At 29.7% G+C, this 15,279-nt stretch overlaps 1 protein-coding gene across 1 annotated transcript; it reads left to right on the top strand.

Moving 5' to 3' along the window:
* The first annotated feature begins 1,207 nt into the window (after positions 1–1,207).
* Positions 1,208–3,097, top strand: LOC137809729 (gibberellin 2-beta-dioxygenase). The gene is made up of 3 exons (XM_068610818.1): positions 1,208–1,786; positions 2,015–2,372; positions 2,734–3,097. Exons 1-3 carry the CDS (start codon positions 1,383–1,385, stop codon positions 2,998–3,000), a joined length of 1,029 nt encoding a protein of 342 aa, XP_068466919.1. The 5' UTR covers positions 1,208–1,382; the 3' UTR covers positions 3,001–3,097.
* The last annotated feature ends 12,182 nt before the right edge of the window (positions 3,098–15,279 follow it).

The following is a 15,279-nucleotide window of genomic DNA, read 5'->3' as shown; positions in this document are numbered from 1 at the left end:
TTATGTAATGATTTTTTTGTAGTGTCTTTTCTTGGAAGACTTCTACCATATCAAATATTCTCGTATTTTTAGTATAACGTGTACATTAAATCTCTAGTTTAAGGAGGGATAAATAGTAAAAAGTTTTAATAATTAAAGTATGTTGGAAAATGTGTTTTTTTATAGTGTATTAATGATGGTCTAGAGAAAAGGTCATTGGTGGTGAAATTGTTTAAGTCTCACTTATTTTACTCGACAAGTAGACTGAGTAAACTTTAATACAATTATGGGTTGTCGATTAACAGGAAGTTGATGTTATCACAGTAAAGATAACTTTCAAGATGAAGTGATACGAAAATAAATGTTGTTTTGCATACATTTTTATAACTAATTAACTAATTATAATACTACAACTAGAATGTTTACACTAGTGCAGAAAACGCATACTACAATCACTTTCTAGATCGGTCAAACGAGAATCGATGTAAACAAAAAACACGGTGACATTTTTGTAAATATTTGATACATATTACACCGGTTGGATGACCCAACCGGTGTAATAGACTGGTCTAAGACTTATATTTTTTTAAAACTTTTTTTGTTAGATGTGTATTACACCAGTTAGTCTATCCAATCGATGTAATATATTTTGCCAACAGTTAAATATTAAAAGTAATTTTAGTTTTTGTTCTAGAAAGTGTATATTATACCAGTTAGATAGCCCAATCGGTATAATATACCATACTCTCACTTAAGTTTTTTTTAGTTATTGTTTTTTGTTGTGAGTATCGTGTCAAGTTTCTACAATTTAAGTATAATCAGATTTTAACCGTGTTAAATTTATCTATTTTGATAATTTTAATTTTTTAATTAGAATGTGAAATTGCCCCTAATGGATGAAAAAACCAAAAAAAAATCACACTTTTAGTAATTTTATTTAAATTGATTTTATATGTATTTTTTTAAAATTCATTACATATATTAAAAGGGTCTTTTTTTTTGTAGAAAAATTAAAGAAGATAATAACGTTAAAAAGGAGAAGATTAAAACAATTTCATTAAACTTCAATAGTGTAAGTAATATTGTCTCCTTGTTTATATAATATACAAATTTTAAAAAGAGACGTGAGTTTTTAATTTTGAAAAGGAAAAGAAAAAAAAAAGACAATTATTTTACATGTGTGGGTCGATAGTATAAATGCCAGGAAGACAATGAGAGCCAGATGGCTGTCTCTATAGTTCGTAACGCCTCTCCTTTCTTCACCCTTCATGCATTACAATTCTCATTCCCATTCTCATCACAATTCTCACTCTTCACATCATTCCTCTCTCACTCTCTCTCTCACTTTTTTCTTAGTGTGTTCCTTTTGCTGATAGCTAGCATTGGCAACTACTAAGACCACCATGGTTGTTCTTTCTAACCAATCTGCACTGAACGAGTTGTTTCTGGCCAAGACATGCAATCCCCCCACCATGTTCACGGAGGTTCCCGTGGTTGATCTCTCACGCCCTGATGCCAAAACAATCATGGTGAAGGCCTGCCAAGAGATTGGTCTCTTCAAGGTGGTCAACCATGGCATTCCCTTGGAGGTGATAACGCGTTTGGAGAATGAAGCGCTCAAGTTCTTCATGCAAAGCCAGTCACACAAAGACAAGGCCGGTCCTCCCGACCCTTTCGGCTATGGCAGCAAGAGAATTGGCACAAACGGTGACCTGGGTTGGGTCGAGTATCTCCTCCTCAGCACCAACCCTGACATCGTCTCCCCCAAAACTCTTCAGCTTTTTCACCAAAACCCGCAAGTTTTCAGGTAACTCAATCAACTTTTTAGAACAGAGTCCCCTGGTTTCTGTTTTTTTGTTCTCTCTTTAATTATATGTCAACGTTTCAAAACGCGTTCACCACAGCAATTTTGGCTGCACTCTCTGTACAAGTTGACCACCTTAATCGCATCTGCATTTATTGTATTTTCTGATAAAAATGTTTATTATGATGTGATGGAGATGAAGATAAGTAGGTTTTGACGGTTATTGAACAGGTTGTGTGTGGAGGAATACATAGGGGCAGTGAAGAAGATGTGCTGTGAAGTGTTGGAAGAAATGGGTGAGGGGTTGGGGATGGGAGAAAGGAATGTGTTTAGCAGAATGATAAGAGAGGAGAGAAGCGATTCATGCTTGAGGGTGAATAGGTACCCAGCATGTCCAGAGCTGAAAGAGGAAGGTGCACTGAGTGGACGAAATTTGATTGGGTTTGGAGAGCACACAGACCCACAGATATTATCTGTCCTCAGATCCAACAACACATCAGGACTGCAAATCTGTCTCCCAGATGGGACTTGGGTTTCAATCCCCCCTGACCCTTCCTCCTTTTTTGTCAATGTTGGTGACCTCTTGCAGGTACATCTTCAAACCAAAACCCTTTTTCCTTTTCTTCTTTTTTAACTCAAGATCAAAACACAAAAAGGCTATAGGATTCAAGACAACAAAACAAAACCAAACGTGGAACAAATAACATCACTAAATTATCCCATTCTTATCATTTTTATATATTATTATTATTATTCTATAAAAAATGTATGTATGAAGAATATTATATATAAATGTATAGATTATAATTTGTGATAGAAATTGAAAAAAAAAAATTATACAGTAAATCAGTAAATATGCGTTTAGTTGGTAGTATATGTAGTTAGTTTTACTATATATGTAAATTTTGTAAGGAAATGTTGTAGTAAATGTTTGAATATGCAAATTTCAGGTTATGACAAATGGGAGGTTTAGGAGTGTTAAGCACAGGGTGTTGGCTGACTCAAGCTTGTCAAGGTTGTCAATGATATATTTTGGAGGGCCATGTTTGGACGAAAAGATTGGTCCTTTACCTTCACTGGTGTCAAGGGAAGAAGAGAATTTGTACAGAGAGTTGACATGGCGGGAATACAAGAATGCTGCATACAAGACAAGGCTCTCTGATGATAGGATCACTCTCTTTCAAAAATCTGCAGATCACACTCACAAACAGACTTGACATTATAGTATTTTTTAGATACAATTTTATGCCGAATGCAACTCTTGAATCAACTTTTTATATGTTGCATATTTAATAAACTTTAATTTCTTTTGCTACCCTAATTTTCTTTTATTTTTAACTATACTCATCACTAAGAACAGTTTATTTTTTGTGTTTTTTTTAATATAAAATATAATATTAACTAACTAAAATAATAATAGGATAACAATAATTTTTAAAGTAAGCAGTATAAAACTTAATTAAGCAATAAAAGAATTATAGCAGTATCCTATTGTATAACATAATTCAGATCGAAACGTCTGTTCATGACAGATATTGAGGTGCATGTTTTTTCTGTTTGTATCCGAATAGATTTTAAGCTTAAATAAGCGAATAATTTGTGCCCTAAATTCCTTGTTAGGTTCGAAACTCAATTATATAGTTGAAAAATAGTTAAGGAAATTTTATGAATTATGAATTATGAATCAGAAGTAGTTCAGGAATTAAGCAAGTTGAGCCAGCTATATAGATATCATTCATACTCGTAACCCTTACGTCGATATATGACTACAAAAATAGTTTTTTATGAGTTCAAACAAACTAGTTAATGATGTCTAATTACTACTAAATCATTTGTTCTTACAGAAATTTTTGGTTAAATAATGATGTTTATTTTGTATATTGAGAGACAAAAAAAAGGGTAAAAATGTTTTAGAGAAAAAAATATAATCATAACCTACTAATTAATAACTCATTTACTATTAATTACTTTGGATAAAATAAAAAGGAGTCGATATTTTTTAGTGTCTACCATCGCTCCCGTCATATGATATTTTAGAAAAACTAATTTGTTCCAAATTAGATATCGTTTCAAAAAAATTATTCTGCGTTAAAAATTCTATAGGACTGTTATTACGAGTGAATGACTAACTGATTAAAAAAATACACTAAAAGCAACACATTATTTTTTGTGAAATTAAAAATATTAATTACATTCTTCATATACATATTAGCTAATTAAATATTTTTTTTTAATCTCCTAAAATACTATACACTTTGAATACACGGAAAGCGTGATTGGGAGTAAGAAAAAGAAGAAAAATATATCATAAAAGAAGAAGAAGAAGATGAAAGAAAAGAAAAGTAAACATGACGAATAATGTAATAAAAGAGATTTATTGCTGATAAAAAAAAATGTAATAAAAGAGAAAATTAATTTTTAAATTAAAAGTTCAGAATTATGAAATTATTTAATTGTCAATTCGTGGAAAACTATGAAAATTGAGGTTATGATTTTTGTAGCCGCCCGAACATTTGTACTCACAAGTCAACAAGAAAAGGATGCAATCAAGAAGCTTCTAATAACAAAAACCACACAGATATAATAAGAGAGATGAAGAAGGTCAAAGAAACATTTTTACCAGTTCAAATGAGTAATAAAATGAATTTTAAAAATGGTTAAAAATGTTTACTGCAGGGCGACGGATGACGACTGACGGTTTAGTTTGCTATTTTTTCAGGTTGAAGGAGGAATCTACTAGTCATTTACTCTTTAATTGTAGAATTGTCTAGCTTGTTTGGGGTCAATGTTCTGCGTGGTTAAGAGTATCGTCGGCCACTTCCATTGATCCTTTCGTTCACTTCTTGCAATTTTGTAATGTTATGTATTGTAATGGGTTTGTTTTGAGATGGTAGGAGATTTATAGTGGTAGATTATTTTTGACTCTCTTTTTGATGGTTTGAGAGACCACAGAAATTAGGTCTTATATAGGTATGTATAAGGGTTGAACCACCTTTAAGTGGTTAATGTTATTCCATCTTTATTTGCTGATAAAAAAAAATGTTTACTGCAAATAATATTTATGGAGTCATGATTACTGAATTTTTCATACTATTATTCTCATGCGAAGTAAGATATGATTTGTCTGTAGATATAAAAATGTTGAGTGAGGACACTGCTACTATGATGAAACAGAAAGGGCAAATGCATAAAATAAGGTGAAGACTAATGGACAAAAGTTGAATCATAAACTCTGTCAGAAGCTGTTTGGCAACGGTTTGTGAATCATTCATCATTTGAGAAAAGTGTGGCTTAAAATATGATTATTCCACCATTGTCAAACATGTAAAGTTGTAATTAGCTTCAAAATTAAACAGTTGAGATGAGAATGAAATCATTGCCGAAAATAAAAGCCAGCATTTGTGCGAGTGATCCAATGGAAAATGAAGTCAAAAAGATGCAATAGAGGCATTAATTACACCTCACATGTTGCCCTAGTTATCCAAATTAGGATTTTTAATGGAGATAAACACAACGTATACTACATCAACATCAACTTCCAGATTCAAAGCAGGTTATGTGGAATGGGAAACCTTTTTCTACTGCTTACATTGGAATTGTATTCTATTTTTGTGTTTTTTTATTAATTTATTCTTTATCAACTTTTCCTTTATTATAGATGATTTGGTTTGAAGCAGTTTTGAACTGGTGGTTTCGATTTTAAATATCAACTCAACTAATATTATTATTTTAATAATTTAATATATTTTTTAATTATTAACTATAAAATAAAATTGATTTTTGTCTATATTCAAACTTTAGATTATTCAACTTGTAATATAAAAATAATTAAAACAAATCATTTTATATGTAAAATTATTATTAATTTTTTTATGTAAATTTGTTGTTATTGTTTTGATGGTTAATATCTACTATAATCACTTCTAATAAGTTAATGAAATAGAACCCTTAAATTAAATTAATTTTATATAAAAGAAATTTATTTCAAACCTTTTTATATTATAAATGTTTAAATCGTTTGAAGTTTGAATCGAGAATGAAAACAAATCTCGTGTTATAGTATAAAAAAATATATATTTAACCTAGTTTCGAAGAGAGATTATATTTTCTTGGAAAAGGGAAAAACAACGCTACCTTCATTGTGAATATTTGATTGAAGGAAAGTTGTTGATGCTATGAGGTTCGGACACTTATCTTAAATGGGCGTATCCGTGTCGGACATACTTGTCGATGTCGATACTCGTAGGACACTTATCAGTGAAGTGTTCAATTCAAAAAATATTTGTTGGATTTTTGAAAATTCTAACACGGTTCTAACACAATTTTAAAATGTATAAATACAATAATTTTCTAAAAACTCAAATTTATTATGTAATTTTTTATTATGATTATAAAAATAAGGAACAAATTCTTTTGAACCAGTCATGAAAAATATCTTTCTGCTCCCAAAATAATCTGAAACATACTTTTGCACATAAATATTTATTTTCAATTTATATAATTCAAAATTATATAATATATAGATCTGTGTCCCCGTGTCCTACATTTTAGAGATTATACGTATCTCCGTATCCGTATTCGTGTCATGTCAATGTCTGTATTCGTGTCGTGTCAGTGTCCGTATCCGTATCTGTGCTACATAGTGTTGATGTCGAGAAGATTTAAGGTTTGAAAAAATGTTTCTTCTATTTGATTTTTTGAAAAAATAATAGTATTTTCAGAAATCATGTTTCTTTAGAATTGTGCACAATCACGTTTCCTGAAAAAATAATTTCGTGACCGTGAAATTTTATTTAACCAGTCAAAATTTATTAACGTTTAAGAATGAAAGGTTAAAGAATGTCTCAAATACTTTTATTTATTTAATTTTTTTTAATAGAAAAATATTGATAATTTTTAAGGTTTATTATTCTTAGAATCATGATTCGAACACGAAAAAAAAAATGGTACCGAACACCCTCTAAAACAGAATTAACATAAATTTTGATCAAAAATAGAAAAAGGAAAATCAACATTTAAATTCCTTTATTTCGACAAGTTTCCCCAAAAACAACATAAGGGCTCTCTCTCCTTTAGATTTGTCTAGGTTGACAACCTGTCCAAAAGAATAGAAGTGACCTATCAAGTAAACAACTTGGCCAAACATTTGTTTAATATATATAAATTTTATAAAATAAAAAATAGTTTGAAAAAGGTTAATTGGGAAAGTTGTTGAGGTGGGTTGTTTTTTCTAGAAAAACTAACATCCCAAAATGTCTGGGAAATGGAATGCCTAAAAAGATTAGGTGGGGTACCTAGTATTTGTTGTGATATGAAGCATAGTGGTGGGAGATAATTGAGGATAGTAAAAAGGAAACATGCTTTGGGATCAAGAAAGTGAGGTCTCAATAAGGTTGTGGTGGGGGCTTAATTCATCAACTAACTCATAGTTTAGTACTAAGTTTCTTCTAGGAGAGTGTACATGAATGACTAAAACAAAATCTGTTTTGTTCGTTTGGAATTCTCCCTGGACACAAGATCAGATCAGATCAAGTTTGGTTATAATTCTATATTAATATTCCTAAGCTAACAAAATCAGCAAGCAGATGCTGTCTGAATTGATTTATTCAAGAAATAATTACTGTTTACATGTTTTCTTTAGAGAATTTTCTGGACTCATATTAATTACTTCTAAAGTGAGGACTTGGAATAAAATATTTAAGCCTATTTAACATCATTCTTTTAGAAAAGTGAAAATGACATTAAAAAAAAATTAGTATTGTCTATGAATTTTTATCCACGTAACTGATTTCGTAAATAAACTCAGCATTACCTACGGACAACATTATTTATGAATATTATCCACATATCAAAATTCGTAAGTAAATTCAACATTATTTTACAACTATTATCCACGGATCTCTATTACCTACCAACTATTACTCACGAATATTTATTACTTATCAACTATTATCCATAGATCTCTATTACCTATTCACTACCAACATTTACCTACGAATCTCTATTACTTACCAATTATTACCGACAAATATCTATTACCTACCAACTATTATCATAATAATTATATACATAATATTAAAAATATTATTATAATTTGAACAATTATAAAATCATAACTAATATTCATAAATAATAATAATAATCCTAACTAATAGGTATACATATTATTAATATTATAAAATTAATAATAATAATATAATAATATAATTAATATTATATTAATAATATGAATAATAATATTAATAGTATTTGTAACATTAATAAAATTAATGATATTAATAATATGAATAAAATTAATAATATTAGTAATAATAAATAAACAATATTAATAAAAATATTAATATCATTAATATATTTATAATATTAATATTATTTACAATATTAACACTATTTATAATATTTAATAATACTAATAATATTTAATAATATTAATAATATTTAATAATTCTAATAATATTTAATAATATTACTAATATTTAATAATAGTAATAATATTTAATAATTTTCTTAATATTCATAATAATTTTTATCAGCACTTTGCAAAAACACATATAAAACAGTTTTAAAGCAATGAGGGATAGAGAGATTCACACGTAATGTTTATACTGGTTCACTTTCAACCTGAGCTACATCTAGTCTCCAGAAACTCCTGGGTATTTCACTAAGTAATCAACCACAGATTACACAACACAAATATCAAAGAGGTGATCTTAAACTCTTCAAGAACACTCACCCTCTTTGAAACACAAAAACTACAAGTCAGAACACCCTCTGACGGTAAAAAACCAGTATCTTACAATTTTACAAATATGAATTGAAACACAAGTATGAACATGAAGGATCTCACCTGATACAAAATGAATATAGCACATCCTATTCCACTCTTAACCAATGCAAAGCCTTAAGCAATCTTGAAAAACTTTTAATCTCTTTTGTAAATTTTATCTCTCTCATTTTTTAGATTTAAACACTGATTATATAGCCTAAAAAATAGTCGTTTTAGACTTTCAATCAGGGGCCAATGGTATAGACGAGAAACATTTTATATAGAGAAACTTAGAGCAACGGTATAGACGAGAGAACATACTTAATTAAACAAATCCTCCCTGCCACCGACAAAAATCTACCTTTTCACCTACCCAGTTTGTTTTTAATTCTATCAACCACTCCAACCCAAAATGCACCTCTCTTATGACGCCCCCCCCCCCCAACACACACACAAGCTTCCCCAAATACTTAAAAGGATTTTTCATCACTTCATAGTTGAGAATTGCAGTAGAACGCATGATCACTAACTGATCAACTCTCACCCACCAATCCTGCTCTTCAAAAAGTTGACCTTAAGGTAAGAGACTAGCTCAAAGCAATTCAAAATTACCTTTATTGTAAATACACTTTTAGTATTAGCTTCACAAAAGAACAAAGTGTCATTTGCAAATTGAAGCATATTAACGTTTACCTTCTTAACCCCAATCTCCTAATTGTCAACCAAATTCCACTCGACAACTTTCCTTAACACACCTGTTAGACCTTCTGTCGCAATGAGGAACAAGAAGGCTGCTAAAAGGTCACCTTGACGAAGACCCCTCTTCCGGTGGAACTCCTTAGTTGGGCTCCCATTAACTAACACCAAAACAGAAGAAGAATCCAACCATGATTTTATCCAATTAATCCATTTATCACAAAAACCTAACATTTCAAGCATATAGAAGATAAACTTCCAACTAACAGAATCATAGGTCTTCTCATAGTCAACTTTGAAGAAAACACAACTTTTCTTCTTCCTTTTTATCTCCTCTAAGACCTTGTTAGCCACAAGAACACTGTCCAACAACCCTCTTCCTTCAAGAAAGCTGTTTGTCTAAGGTTTATTATGACTTTACTTATCACCTTTTTCAGCCTTAAAGACAGAATATTCGACACAATTTTATATAGACAACCAACCAACGATATAAGTCTAAAGTCACCTAACTGATGGAGATTATCGACCTTAGGAACCAAACAAATGAATGACGTGTTTTAACCCCTGGGCCATCTGCTACTGTTCGCAAACTCGTTCACTACTGAGAGAATATCCTCATTTAAAAACCCGTAAGGGTCAAGACTCTTCAAACTATCACAACTCCAAACAACTAATTTAACTTTCTCTTCAGAAAAGGCTCCTACCAACATACAATTATCTTCACCAGATATTGAATTGAAGCTAAAATTACCCAATCTAACAAGAATCTCATCAACATTTTCAAATCTTTACTTAAAAAAGTCTTTGTCCTTATCCTTAATCATCTCCTTGTCATCGCGCCACTGATCATTCTCAAAACCCCAATTTAACCCGTTCTTAGCCCTCCTCCATTTTACTGCTGGATGAGCTTTCTGTTGTAATACAGTTTCTTGCTTGAGAAAATTTCTATTTTGTTCGGCTAGCAGAAACCTCCGTTCCTCCCTCCCTTGCTCATCAAATCTCACTTTCGATGTCTTTTGCATCCATAAGTACTTCAAGTGATTTTAACCATTTGAAACGTTAATAAACCCATTGTAACGACTTTTCAAGATAAGACATGTTTTGGTTTAATAAGTTAAAATGGTTTTTAAATAATTGATTATACTAGATTATATTACAAGAAAATCATTAAATAAAACAAATTTTTGGAGATAAAAAATAATTAGTTGCTATATTTACTAGATTAAATATTATTTTAGGGACTAAAAATATTATTGGTATTTAAATTAGTTTCTATTATTGATAAATAGTTTCTAAAAATTAATATCTAATTAACTACCAACTTTAGAATCTAAATAATTGAAAGTTAAAACTTTGGTAGTTAATTAGATAGCAATTTAAAAACTATTTATCAATAATAAAAACTAATTTAGACACCAATAATTTTTTAGTCTCTAAAATAGTATTTAATTTAGTCAATATATAGAAACTAAAAATATTTTGTCTCTAAAATTGTTTTTTTTTAATAATTTTCTTAGTTATTTCTATTTTAGATCTTTTATTTATATAAATAAGTTCTTTGAGACTTAGAGATAACCTTTTTAGGAAATGAAAAATTTGTAATATTTGAGCTGAAGTTACTTCTTGAAACCTAGTTAACAAATCTCTTGGTCAAGATGAAGAATCTAGCATTATTTGAGTTATAAAATAAACATATAGTAATCACAAAATATATATTTCAATTTTTTTAAAACATTACAAACTTTTAAAAAAATTATAGTACGAACTTGGTATAAAAACCTAATAAACTTTTTAACTTTAATAACATAAGTCAACGTACCAACTCATTCCTAGCTTCTGAATTGTTGAGGTTAGCTAAATAAATCAGGTCCCACTAGGAAATTAAAACTACCTAGTTTGATCCACTAAATCCGATATATTGTGGCCCCTAATTACCACTTTATTCTATTTTAACCTATAATGTATTATTAAAATATAAGTAAGTAATTATTATATCATATATCTTTAAATATCTAAATGATATATATAATCAATATTGATTGATAAAATTTAATTTTAATAATGGTTAAAGTGTCAATTACTAAAGTTGACACCATATACTATAGACTCATAACTAAAAAAAAATTGTTGACAAATATTTTTTTTAATTAATCATTTTAGAAGATAAATTAGGAGTTGAGATTTATTGCTAATTGGTTTTTTTATCAATAAAAAGTAAATAATAAAAAAAACATTTAAGGGATATTCTAATCCTTAGACCAAACCAATTTATTCAACACCATTAAATTTTACAAATCAACGAACCAATCCTCAAATATACATATAAAAAGAGATAATATGTTACATCAACCCTTATAATATAATAATATATAAAATAAAATGCTCTCTCTATGTTTCTACCTTTATCCATATATACAAACTAACTTGAGTCTAAAGTCTAAACCTAATCACATTAGAAGGTTTAATCTTTCAAAATCAAAATGGGTGGAGAGAGTACATTTGTAACAACAAATTTGTTTTGCCCTATACTAAGCTAAAGCCGTAGAGGTGCATGTCAATCAAAATTACTTTCATTCCCACTACTTCTGAAAATATTCGTTTGATGTCATTCAAAGACCCTACAAGTATAGCAAGTGATCTTCCTAGTTTATCAACTTTATTGTTTATCTTTGGTGGGGATTCTATTGATGATGTGCCACAAATCATCTTTTCTTCTTGAGTATCAACACAATATAATGATTAGATTCAAAAGTAGGCTTTAATTGACTAGATGGGTCAAGTTAAACACAGTTTAGTTTGACAAATACAGGAGTCAAAAAGTTTAATGTAACTTTAGTTCAATATTTAGTTTATTAAATGAACAAGTAGGGTGCTAATGTGACCTGTTGGGTCACATTGAGTTTAGCTTTTAGTTTAACATATAGTATTATTTGACAAACAACTTGGGTCAGATTTAATTTAACTTTAACTAATAGATGAACAACTTGGGTCGGGTTTAGTTAAACTTTAATACAACTTAATCTGATTAGATAAACAAGTTGTGTCAGTTTTAATTATACTTTAATTCAACTTAATTTGATTAGATGAACAAGTTGGGTCAGGTTTAATTAAACTTTAACTCAAATTCATTGATTAGATGAACAAGTAGGGTGTTAATGTGACTCTTTCGGTCAGGTTTAGTCAACTTAATCTGATAAGGTAAGATGTTAATTATGTGATCTTTTTGGGCCAGGTTAAAATTAGCTTTAACTTGGAGTCTATTTTTACTAGGTCAATTTCTTGAATATGATATTATGGGTTGACCACAAGACTTTCCTCAGCAATGAGTTCTTTTCTTAGATTAATTTTGTTGATTTTTTAAAATAAGCTTCACGCATTGAATTAATTGAAATAATCTGTTTTTGGTACTAAACTTTAGAAAGTGCCATTATATATTTAGATATCAATTATACATATTAGAGAGAAAATCTATTTTATTTATTAAAGAAAAAGGTCAATTTATGGATAAAGTAGTAGATGATGATTTGAATGAATTTAGGATATACTACTGTATTATCTTGAAATGTAAGTTTAGAGGTCCAAATATTTGAGGATAAGAAGGTACATTGAAGGATAAGGGTGTTATTCATAGTTTGTAAGGTACAAATAAGTGAATATTAATCTTATAAAATGATTTATTAAAATTTACATTTATTTATATATTATAAAATATTATAATTTTTATTCAATGTGGTATCTTTAATACTTGCAAGTAGTACAATTAATGGAAGTCCATAATAATAAAATGATTTTCCCTAACAGCTAAAACGGATATAGAATTAATGAAAGTTAGAACATGGGCACATGGGTGTGTTTAGAAAGGAAAGTGGAGCATGTGTCTCTTCCTTATTACTATGAGTGGTGTTGAATCTCATAACTGTATAGGGACAGTGTGGTAGTCCATCCATCAAGTTTATGGCTTTCATATGTATGTGAACTCTCATGAAGATTCCTAATTAACATGGCCAAGAGTATTGTACGTAAATTCTCTTTGATAAGAATTTGTCTCTTATCAAAAATTCATCTTATATATTAATTCTAAACTTATTTTCCTCTTAATTATAAAAACATTTGTATAATTTCTCTTCTGATTGACCCGATAACAAATCATGAGTGTAAAAGTGAAAGAAAAAAGGAGAAATATATATAATTTTCTCGTTAGGGACTTCAAATGGAAATGACTTGACGGGTCTCTTTGATGTTTACAAATAATTGATGATGAATGATGTGATGAATTCATCTGTAGTTCCATGTTTGCTTTTCAGCTTACATGCATGCCCCGCTAACAAAGAATCCTAAGCATTTACGTTTGGATTATTTCACAAATTAAAAATAACTCTATTTTTTACATTTCTATTTATTATAATTTTATCATAACTTAAAAAAGAAAACTTTTAATATAAAAATATGGAATGAATATTGTACTGGTATAGACTGACCGGTCATTACCACGACTCGTCTCCCTAACCGAGTTGACCGAAAGGTATACGGACGGCCTGCCTGACCGACACACCTAATTCATTAACGTTCAAACCAAAGTCAATAAAGTTAAACCGTCATTAAGAATTAAGTAATACCCTTCTAAGCACGATCCACTTCACTAATCTGGCACAATAAGGTAAGCTCATTAAAATAATATAAATAGCGCACACATTCCAAGAAGAAAGGTACGTCATTATCACTGTACACCCCCAAGTGTCGAATACCCTTTTTACTGACTTGAGTGTCGGAGCGCCTTCTGCAGGTACCTTCCCCATTTGACATTCACCCAAGACTGAGAGACCGAAACCGAAGGAGTGACGCGAGGACTAGAAGGATCACAGTGAAGTGTTAGCAACTTGCCCAAAGAAAAGAAAAAGACGAAACTCTTCAATAGTTCTCTAGGTCTCATATTCCTAACCGGAACACATATTATTTCCTTAAAAAAGTCTTCTACTTCTATGTTTTTTGTCTTCATCTTCCAAGGCTTAATTTGAGACTGCATGCAGTTGCAAGTGTAACACATGCATGCCTAAGACAGAGGGATAAACATTGTTGTCCTCTCTACAAAAGGGCCATCGTCATGTGCATCCTCATCAATCACACATATAAATTGGTCTTTCTGAAAGCTGTGTATCTGTTTCAAATGTGAAGGAAAACAAACACCAATAATGCTCATGCATCATTCGTCTACTGGGACCTCCAAAGAAGTTCATCACCTACTAACCTACTTCAATACACCCAATTCATTTCTTTTATCAGCCAAAAAGAAAATATAAATTAATAATAAAGGTATCTCAATCCTTAATAAAAAAACTGCAATCTAATTCTTTTTTTTAAAAAAAAAATTGTATCTAACAAAGAAGAATCCATACACCCAATTGATGGAATAGTTCTCCCACCATGAGAGATTATTATCTTAATTAACATACAGTTGTTAATGGGAAAATCAGCAAAAGAAAATTCAATATTTGCCACGATTTGAAGGATTTGGACTCTCTTAACTACCTAGGTCAACGAATGTTGATTAGTGTTTAACTCACTTATTTTCTTAACACATATTTTAGTTGCTGAAATTGAATGCTATAATAATGGTATTACTTTTATATATTCTTTTTTATTAGGAATTAGTCACATTCATATAGTTCTCATTAAATTATGTGGACCATATATTAGGTTTTATATTCTCTATTTAGTGGGTCATAAAATAAATACTATTTCTTAATAATAAATAGTATGTTAAAAGATGTATTAATTAGTGGGATGTCATTGTTATTGCCGTTATAATCTATGGACAATATGTTGATTGACAATTTATTAATCTGTTTGATTAAATATTTTTAATAACACAAAAGCACGTCAGAATAGCTTTTTTTAAGTAATAATACTTTTAACTTCTTTTCCAGCAAAAAGTTTTTCTTGTGTTTCCTTATTTAGGGAAATATTACTACGTTGTTAATACTTGTAATTGAAAGTTTTGGATCACTGATTTGTTGAGTTTTGGATGATTAAGGTT

This window comes from Phaseolus vulgaris, chromosome 2 (genome assembly GCF_000499845.2).
Source record: "Phaseolus vulgaris cultivar G19833 chromosome 2, P. vulgaris v2.0, whole genome shotgun sequence".
NCBI lineage: Eukaryota > Viridiplantae > Streptophyta > Magnoliopsida > Fabales > Fabaceae > Phaseolus > Phaseolus vulgaris.
The sequence above is the reverse complement of the archived record's forward strand: the minus strand, read 5'-3'. Positions and strand labels throughout refer to the sequence as shown.